This window comes from Eleutherodactylus coqui, chromosome 10 (genome assembly GCF_035609145.1).
Source record: "Eleutherodactylus coqui strain aEleCoq1 chromosome 10, aEleCoq1.hap1, whole genome shotgun sequence".
Classification (NCBI taxonomy): domain Eukaryota; kingdom Metazoa; phylum Chordata; class Amphibia; order Anura; family Eleutherodactylidae; genus Eleutherodactylus; species Eleutherodactylus coqui.
The window spans coordinates 58,799,014-58,809,970 of NC_089846.1; the positions used below are offsets into that span (position 1 = coordinate 58,799,014).

Sequence of the window (10,957 nt, forward strand, 5' to 3'; positions counted from 1 at the left end):
CATGCTGCAGTTGTTTTCCCACGCGTGCGATCCGCATGCCGGGGAAAAATGACATCCGCAGATATTTAATTACCTACAGGTGCCCAATGACTCCCTATGGGAGACCCGTGCGGATTTTGTTTATTAATTTATGCCGTGGACATGAGGCCTAATAATAATCAAAGCCAGGTTAGTGGTAGCTGACATGACAGAAAGTGTAATATCATATGATTATTAAGTTATATGGAGGCACTAACTTTAATGGGTGTCATAGATGTTAGTTCCTTTCTTCCTCAAATAAATGCAGTTATAATTCAAAAAAATGTTTGAAAGTGATCATTCATTTCATTGACATCATTCTGCGGGATCATTGTGCAATAACATTGCAACATATAGAACGGCATGAATACTTTTGCACTGTACTGTATTTGAAGACACTCAAAAAAAACAACTGAAATTTGTTAAAAATATGTTTTATTTTTATAAAAATATCTCCAAAAGCCATTGAAGTAATATAAATATTAAAACATTCCATTGTACATAGTGAAATTGTCACATTTTAGCCTGTATATTGGGAGAACAGTATCCATGGGGAATAAATATCTATGTGCTGTCGTGGTTCTTGGTCGTTTTTTCTTAAATATTCATATATAAATAATGGTCATTGTCAGCATCTTGATTGTAAATAGCATTGAAGCAAACTATGCCTGTACATTCATCCCATTTTAGTGCACGCTGTCTATGTAATAGTGTAAGTCAGGTTTAAAAGCCCCCATTAAATAAATATATGGCCATTATTTACATTAGCTTATGATGACAACAGTTCATAAATAATATATATGACTCTAAAAAAGCATATTATTCCAATGTATCATCTGTGTTAAAGAAAAAGCGAAGCTGAAGAGGAGCTGCTAATATAAGTCATGCCTACGTAAGAGGAGTTTTGAGTACTTTCTGGACTTCCTGTCAACCAAAGCACTACAATCAGCCTCTTCCAAGCCTGAATTGGTGGATAACAGAGAATGAAAGTTGGCAGTTAACTACACAGCAACTGGTGATAAGATGCAAGATGGCATGCAGTGCCCGCCTAAAGTCAACGCCCACTGTTAAACACCATGTTGAAAATGTTGTGCCTATTTAATGTCTTCACATATGTTATCTGACACAGAGCTCCACATGATAAGAGTTAAATGATAAGATTTTGACCGCCTGCAGCCACCACTAGAGGGGGCTAAAGAGCTTACTGCATACTGTTTATACATTGAACTCTATAATAATGCAGTAAGCTCCTGAGTTCCCCCTAGTGACGACTGCAGTTAGCAGATTTTTTCAACTCTGTGTAGGAGATTTGAAGCTCCATATCAGTAACAATTGCTATAAAGATCTACTATGAAATGAATCGCAACATTTTGGGCTCATTTAGGCTAAAATATCCAAAATGTGTTAAAGGGTAAACATTCACTTATAGTCAAATTTAATGTTTATAGCACAATCATGTAGCAACTTGCGTATTTCTTATGTAACTTTTGACTATATAAGACAAGGAATTTTTTAACATTGTCCTGTCATCCATAGGAGGTGATCGGCGCTACACCCATTTACAGTTGGAGGCATTACACATAGGTGAAAATGGGACATAACAGGGTATCTGATCACTATGGGGCATACCAGCATAACACCTAACCCTTGCTGGAGGTGGTTCCTCTTCATCTCAGCCTAATTTGTCCAACGCATTTTTCTAAAATTAAAGGAACACTCCCAGTGGTAAATGATATAGTATATCATACGTAGTACAGATCCTCAGGGGTGGGTCCTGACACGGGTATTCTCTTAGATGGTCTTTAAATCACTCACAAACTTGGTGAATCATTTTTGCCTGGAGTGCCTATTTAATATATAACTTCCTAAGTATATGTTCAGTCATATTTAATTAGTCATCTGTTGGTTACAATATTAAGGGGTCTCTATGCAATGACATATTGAGGGTAGATACTTGCCATCTGCCTGACATGCCAATTTGTCCAGATTTGTTCTTTTAGCTTGTTCTCTTTATTTCCATTACGTGACTCAATATTGACTAAGGCATGCACAGTATCACATCCAGATTTAGCACAAATACAGTACACGACTAGAAATATACAAAAAGTTATAACATATTTGTTAAAATTAAATAATATGAAAAAGATTCCCATTATGTAGTGATCAGAGGCAAGGTCAAGCATGACTGTTCAAAAGAAGAGAATGTGGAGTGTGTAAGAAAATCTGGGCATGACTTAGTAATATCAGTCCTCCTTGCTGGTCATAAGTCTTTGAACCTTAAAGGGGTTCCTTCCAATAACACCACTCCTTTCTGGAAGAAAGCAGTCATGTTTTTTTAATCCTTCACAAACTCTTCAAGGTCCTATTAAATAATATAAGGAACTCTATAGGGGACTTAGTTCACTGGGGTTGTGTTAGGTTAGGTTAAGAGTAGGGTTTAGAGTCACTTAACACTTCAAGACCCATAATTTCCGAGGCCTGGAATATGAAAAGTGGTAAAGCACGGTAAAACATCTGACATATCAGAAGATGTGATCAAGTGGAAACAATAGTATGATAGAGCAAGACTGAGCCAATGGCCACAATGGCATATCAGAAAATGTTTTTAGATGGTTTTCTCCTTTAACATGTTAACACTTGAGATATATGGATGATTTATGGTAGTGTAATCACAATCCTTAAATCATCCATGACCTATATTTTAGCCATGGTCATGCTCACATTTAGAGCAGTATAGCCACAAGCCTTATGGGTGCATATAATACCAACATTTCCGAAAATCAACCACTTAGTCAAAATTCATTCAGAGAAGAAGAGCACCATTTGAAATATTATGTTTTTCTGATACTGGAACTGAGTTGGATTCGACCTATGGTTGGAGCAATGGAACATAAAGCTCAATAGACGTCATTAATCAAGGTATAAAAGATATAAGGACTTCTTCTAATCAAGTCATAGAAAATTCCAAAGTTTAACACTATGTCCATAGACCCCACAGAAGGTACAGTAGCACCTATGTGCTAAAAGCAAAGTTGTATTGTTTCAATGATTTTCTAAGAATGTGCACGTAGATGCATGAAAGCTTATTGTTCCACCTATCAGCTTTAACAAACAGAATAATGTGGCTTATTGGGCCTATAGGGCGGCAAATAAGAACAGCTGACTCTTAAAGGGGTAGCCTCATCAAAGACAAACCTTTTCAGAGAAAAGACTCAGTAGCGATCAACTGATACTCTTGGCACCGTCATCAAACAGGCCTCTTGAACAGACTACTGGCATGCCTCTGCTCTGACTAAAAGAAGGAGTAAGAATTTTTATTAAGAGACCCCATTTATGACCTTAATTGCCCTATAATGTTGCCTATAATAGACAACCTCTTAAAATCTAAATTTCTATTATCTATGGTGCTTGATAAGGTTTGCAAACCCGGACTTACAAAGCATAAGCACCAAAATAATTTGCCCCTTCTGTCATCTTAAGATATTCATTTTCTGTGGATTTAACATACAACTCATCCCCCTTTTCAAGCTTAAACAAAGCTCCTTGAAAAATGGATTTGTTCCACCGCCTGGTATAGTTTCCTTTCTTGGCAGAAGTGGCTTGTGCCAATTCACAAGGTGTTTTATCTGCTCGGAAAAGCTGTATTGGTTCATTATGCACAGTGGACTGAAGAATGACACTAAGGGAAATAAAATTCTTGTCATTTGGGGGGCACTCTGATCCGCCAAAGGTGAGCTGGGCATATACAAAGTACAGGCCCGTCTGCCCGACATGTAGTTTGTTGTCCTTGAGTGTCAAGCCTCCTTGGGTGAAGCAGTTGTCTCCGTCATTCGTCCATGTCAGTTTGCCCCTTTCAGTTGTATCAGCTGTAGGAAAGGAAATGATGGATAGTTATTATGAAGATTAACCTGCTAACTATGATCCTGACTAGCTTGTTTCAACTGTAGTTCAGACACAGCCTGTTGATGGCGATGGCATGGATGACCTGGCAACCAAGACTTGGGCCCCCACTGTATTGGGATATTGGTATTTAAACATTGTATAGCATAGCACCTATAACAGATAACTTTATGTATGCAACTGTTACTTGGACATACTATATTAATACTATCTGATCACTGTATGGTGGTATTTACTGATCACCGTATGGTGGTATTGTATGGCATCGTATATTATACTCATTGTCTAAAAAAAATCAAGTACGTATAAGGAGTTGTCAGAATCGAATGAAACTTTGTGTGATTGTAAAGTTGATATAAGTAAGAGATTAGAATATCAGGGCAAAAGGATAATTTATTGCAGAATACTGAACACTTAAAGGGAGACTCTAGTAACCTGTTCAACCTCCTCTAGCTTGGATACAAGATGTGATATGGGCGGGCATAGAGGCTCTAGTACCCTGTTGTACCGCCTCTAGCTTGAATGCAAGATTTGATACAGGCAGGCATGGAGGTATAAAGGTTCTGTATGGTATCTTGAAGCCTTTTGGTCCACATTTACAGTAACTGAGTGTCGTGCAAATCTGTACGCTGTTGAAATTGGTGTCCCAGATGTTCCCATACATATTCTATTAGCGATATATTTGGCGATTGGGCAGGCCATGGAAGTGTGACAATGTTGTGAAGGCATTCCTATGACTGTCTTGCTATGTAGGCCAAGCATTATCCTCCTGGAAAATGATTCTTGGAAGTCCTGGCAATTTAAACCTGGATTTGTCACTAAAGACAACCTGGTTCACAGCGTAGCAGTCTAGTCCATTGTTCAAGGCAGTGCACGTAATGGGCGCTGTAAGACCTAATGTTCATCAGCCAAGCAGCTAGAAATGGTTCTGACAGACCCAGGGTTCTGTAACAATTGTGTCAACTGTCTCTGAATGGCGGAAAATGAAACAGTTGGAGCTACACATCCTTGTCGGCGATCAGACGATCCGCTCTGCTGGGGGTTTGTGGAGGACACCTTGAGCCCGGTTGTCTTGTGTACCCTCCAACATCTACTGGTCCAAACACTTCCTAACAGTGTGGTCAGAACAGCCCAGGTGGCGGGCAATTCGCCAATATAACCATCCAGTTTCTCACATAATGCTAATAATTTGCATATGTGCCTGAGATGTAACTGTGTGACGAGTTTTTCAGCAAAACGACAACTTCTTCTAGGGGCTTGATTTTTTTTTGACAAAGATGGTATTTTTTCAGGGATCTTCGACACGGTTATTCAGCCACCATATCGTATGACACTGATGATAACTTGGCATCAGATGATATAGCTATATGCATGTATGGCCACATTCCACATTAGGGGGTTACCAACTGAATATATCGGGCAGGGTATGGCCCAATTTTGGTGTCTCTGTACAGTAGCCTTATCTAGTAGCCATAAAGCTATAAAGCTACAAAGAGCAGATACAAAGAATATTTGTCACTGGAGCATTCAGTATGCTCAATGATTATGTAATCAGCCTATTGATTTCAATGCAGACTTTGTAATGCTTCATTTAACCCTTTTGGTGGCAGTGTGGTTAGCTAATCATTAGCTTATCATGAGTACAATCTTCTAATAATAAAGGGCCCTTTACACGCAACGATTATTGCTTAAGCGGTCAAACGATTGAATGAATTGGTGACATTTTTGCATAAAATTTCTGGCACCTAATCATCTCTATTTTACTTCATTAGCTTAAGTAAACTCAGTAGCTGTTGTTTGCTTAGATGGTCGTGTGTTTATGAGAGGTTTATCCTGCCAGCAGAATCCCATTGTCTTCTCCCTGCATGAATAAACAGTGTACACATTGTGTATGCAAAGCACACACAATGAGTACATTATTAAGAATGTCTTTTGAACAGCCAAGCAATGATTTTTATACGGGCTAAAAACCTGTGGCTAATGATAAGTGAACGAGTAGTGCATGACTGCCCACGTTTACACGCAATAATTATCGCTCACTTTCGGCCGTTTGAACAAATTTTGCGCGATAATTGTTGCCTGTAAAAGGGCCTTTACACAGCCTGCTTATCTTACACAAACATCCCAGATAATTGGGCAGTGTAGATGTGCCAACGATCAGCTTTTGCTCATACATTGGCTGATCAACTCATTTATGCTGCAGAAAATATCGTTGTTGGCAGCGCAACTCCTTGTGTGACTGGGAAATATGCTGCCATCAATTATAATAGCGTATCGGAGACTAATGAATGTATTAACGATCATTCATCTCTAATACACTTGGCATAGGCCCATATAAAGACCATTTAAACAAATGCTGATCTCGCCAATTGGCACTTATGTAAACGGCTTCTGTCGACCCATGTAAAATGACCCTAAAGCACTGTCTAGACTTCCCCTTAAAGATATATCTTTTCTCTATAGTCTTTTACTAAAGCCTATTTCTACAATTGATAATTACCTTGAAAACTTGCAGCAGGTCTCTCAGCGGATCTTTTTACTGAAAAAGAGGGGATAGAATTAGGAGTGGCGTACACTATAGAACTTTATTTACCAGGAACAATGTACCAAAAGGAAGGGGATATTAACTAATTAATCTATACAAGAACACACAAAAAGAAAGACTTGCACTCACAACTATAGACGTTGTCCACTTGGATATTCAAGGGGTACATTTAGCTCTTATTTGCAAAATTAGTCTGTCCATGAAGTCAGTAAAGCACCTTGGAGCTGTCCCTCTACAATGGGGACACATACATCTGAACAGCATGCAATAGGACAAGTGGGCATCACCACTACAAATCCTGTATTCCTGTGACTATATTCCAGTATGTTGAGTGATGGAACTGATAAAAATAAATACACTTCTGCATCAGTTTGAGCTCCAATTATCTAAATTAGATCTGTGATGGTGATGCGTAAGTGTGAAGTCGATCATCTTCTCTACTTTGTTCATTATTTTTAGAAAGCGAGAAGGATGTTCAGATAAAGGTCACTGGTCTCTGTATGAGACACTTTTTAATGTTGTACAATAGAAATTAAGACACAGGAAAACCAAAACCACTAACGTACAAAGACAAGCATGATAAACTACATACATTATGAAAATAATGCCAGTGTTCAAAGGGAGAAAAATAGTTGTGATATGGAATAAAAAGGGGTTTTTGGTTGAAAATAGCATCATTCAATTAAAAGGGTGACATAAAATGTTTCTCTCCTGAGTCCCCATGACAACACTTCCTGTCTGTGCTCTAGCCATGCAGCCTTTTTATAGGGCCATTTTCTGGATGCAACTTCATGCAGTAACTGTCTTAAGTTATACAAAATACACTGTGGATACTGATCTGGATGAAAACAAATCAATGTCCCTATGAAATGGTTGAAGACCCAAAGCACAGACGGAAAGTGTTGTCATGGGGACAAGACAGGAGATGACTAGCTGGAATCTAAATTTAGGAATAATGTGGCAAAAAGTGAAACAAATTGGGAAACTGTGAAAATTGTGAATTTCATCCAATTCATAACTGAGCCACATGTACAAGTATAGTGTGGAATATAGTATTAAAAGGGGTTGTACCAGGATCGCAAGTTATCTTCTATCCATAGAATAAGGCATAGCTTGCTGATTGGTGGAGGTCTCACCAGTGAGACCCCCACCGATTTCGAGAATGAGGGTCCCATGTCCCTGTCTGCCTGTAACTGCGGGGTTGCTTCATTCCAGCAGTGATGTCAGAATGAATAGAGCACTGGCGGCGTATGCGCAACTGGCGCTGCCATAATTTCAATGGGGGCTGACAGAAATACCCATGCGCTATCTTGGTGATCAGCATAACTTGTGATCCGGATACACCCCCTTTAAAGAACATCTGTCATGTTCTATGATAGCCATTAACTAAGGTTATGGACTACTACGATAGGTGGCACTGAGTCCAGGCATGTGACTTTTATACTCACCTGCCTCCGCATTTCCTTGCTGTCCGCCCGCAAAGCTGACGTACGGTTTATTCAATGCACACACACACACACACACACACTGTCCAAAGGAAGGTTTGTGTGCATGCAAAGAAGAGGAGTCCGCTCAATACAGCGAGCACCAGCTCTGCAGGCGGACAGTAAGGGAACGGGTGAGTAGGAAAGTCACATCTCCCAACTCAGCGTTCCCTCTCCTATAAGCTCATAACCTTAGTTTCTGGTGTTCATAAGGCGTGATGGGTTCTCTTTGCATCTTACTTATACCAATAATTTATCATTATTATTTAGACCAGGGGTCCCCAACTCCAGTCCTCAGGGACCACCAACAGGTCATGTTTTCAGGATATCCTATGGTAAAAACATATGTGAGAAACTCTGAGGCACTGACAATAATTACATCACCTGTTCAATACTGAGGAAATCCTGAAAACATGACCTGTTGGAGGAGCCTGAGGACTGGAGTTGGGGAACTCTGATTTAGACAGTAAAATGCCCAAATAGGCTGTGAGCCCACAAACCCTCTGGGCCATGGTATTTGCAAAACTTTGCCTGGTTCTGAAACTGACCCCAGAAGACAGAAATGTTTCTTGTTTAGACACTTCCATTTTATCTTGAGGTCGAGCTCCTCGATAAACTGTATACTCATACTAAGTATGATCTGTCCAGAGCATGTCCAGAAGGAAGGTGTTTCATTCACAATATACTATGCAGAGATTTAACACAACTCATAAAACAAAAAGTTAAACCAAGACCCAGAGTATAAGACATCAGTAGTGACAGGACGCAGAATAAACAAATAGGAAATATATGTGAACCTACCTAAATCTGCTAATCCTTGATGTTGAGATGTGTTGGCTTCTCTCTGTATACAGAACATTTAATTGTTAATTTAAACACAATGCAATGTACAAGACGGCTAATAATATATCAGTCTAAGACATCTGGAGATAATCTGCTATAGGAACTTTCACATACAAACTTTTTGACCCCAAAAACAAAATTATGCCCATTAAACATTACTCATCAAAGCATTCTCTTTTGTTAAGTTGGAAAAAAAGTACAATTTCCAGTATAACCTGTCAGTTCATCATCAGACAATAATATGGTAGGACAACACCTGTGAAACTACAACCCCAAAAACGATCAGATCGTGCTGGAACCTTGGCAAAACACATATGATCCGTCACAGAAGAAGAAAATGAAGATTGGGGTAGAAGAGGAGTTAGAACAGACTTTAAAAGTAATCAAGACTAGACCGCTAAATTAATTTGGACCCTGAAATTAGTTCAAAATCTACACAAGACTCCAAAATTCATTCAGATCTTAAACCCCTAAATAACCCTAATAGTAAGTTGGACTCTAGACTTGACCCCTAAATTAATTTAAACCCAGACTACATCTCTAAATTGATCCAGATCCAAGTTGCTTAAAGTAATTTGGACTCCAAATATGTTCGAATTCTAGACCAGACCCCAAAATTAATTAATTTAGATCCCAAACTGCATCACTAAATTAATGCAGTTCTCAGACATGGCCTCCTAAACTAATTCAGACCCCAGACAACTTAATTATTCAGACCCCAGATTAGACCCCCTAAATTAATTTGGGACCCTAAATTTATTTAGACCTTAGATCAGACCCCTAAATTAATTCAGTCCCCAGAACAGACCCCTAAATCAAGACAGGTTCAAAATCAGACCCCCAAAATTGGTTTAGACCCTAGACAGAGTTCTAAATTAATTTAGAACCCAGACCAGACCACTAAAATGACCCAGACCCCAGACAAGACCCCTAAAGTAATACAGATCCCAAATCAGGTAAATTCATTCTTGCATCTTCCTCTTTCACCTGTTTTCCTTTATCTACTACCAGTCGCTGCCATACAACATTTGCTGGTTAACATCTGGACCTTGTGTGGTGGGTCCGTTTAAGCCCCATAGCAGCTGCTACATACGTTTTGTATACAGTTTGTCACACACCTTTCCAAGAAATAAAGATTACTAACAAATTAAAAGAGGATGCTGCAAAAAGAAAGAAGGAAAAAGGACATTTTTGCACGGACCCCGTAAAAAGGGTGAGAGCTCTTACCTGCACTGGAGACCCAGCTGTGAGGCACAGGAGGCAGAAAAGGGCCATCAGAGTTCCCGTTCTTGAATTAGCAAGGTTCTGCCAAGCCCATGTGCTTCTGGGTAATGTTACAGGCATGGTAGCTACTTTGAGATTCGGAGGATGCTGTCGTTGGCAGGTCTTGAATGAGGAAAAATGTGCAAGTGACCTGTCTTATAACAGCGCAGATGAGAAGGTGGAAGGAAATAGCAGGGGAACCCCCTGCCTGAACCACGAAGCTACACAGCATGCAAGAGAAATGTGCATAGAATAGACATACTGTGAAATGCATCAATAAGACCGGACATATTATCAAATTATCAATTATTTTGGATTCAATTAAATTATACACAAGAGAATTGCATATAGCATTACATCTTTAACCCTTTCCAATCCACTGTCTGACGTCTTCCTACATTCTGATTGAAGCTTGTACAGCTCCAATGTCAGAAGATGTCCAACAGGGAATTCTTACCATCTATTGCCAGCCACTCCGCTGTCGGAGCCTCTCTGGCGCACACACACTGGCTTTAGCCAGCTGATGGCACCGTTGTATACCAGTAAAGAGAGAAATCCTTTTAGGAAACCCTGAATCCAGAATTGGATTGGAAAGGGTTATATTGCAGGATTGGAGAAAGATCTGCTTTCATTCTCAAGAAATAGTGCCACTTTTGTCCATAGTCTGCATATGGTATTGCATCTCAGTTCTATTTAAGTCCTCCCAGAATTCACGGCTTTAGCCAAATTCATACTGGGCTCACTGGTTCAGGAATAAAATGTCAGAACCAGAGTAAAGACTGACATACAGGCACAAATGTCTTTAAAGTCCATCTGGGAGCCCGTTGATGCTTGAACAAAATAAACCAATGCACAAATTATATGGATGAGAGTAATAGTCGCATTCCTTTAATTTTCCAGCAAT

The 10,957-nt window shown here is 39.5% G+C and overlaps 1 protein-coding gene across 1 annotated transcript; it reads right to left on the bottom strand.

Annotated features, from left to right (window-relative positions):
* Positions 1-521: 521 nt before the first annotated feature.
* On the bottom strand, positions 522-10,161 carry LOC136579758 (tumor necrosis factor-like). Its single transcript, XM_066579821.1, has 4 exons — positions 10,018-10,161; positions 8,749-8,791; positions 6,419-6,457; positions 522-3,884 (listed from the first exon to the last, which is right to left on the bottom strand). Exons 1-4 carry the CDS (start codon positions 10,132-10,134, stop codon positions 3,451-3,453), a joined length of 633 nt encoding a protein of 210 aa, XP_066435918.1. The 5' UTR covers positions 10,135-10,161; the 3' UTR covers positions 522-3,450.
* Positions 10,162-10,957: the final 796 nt, after the last annotated feature.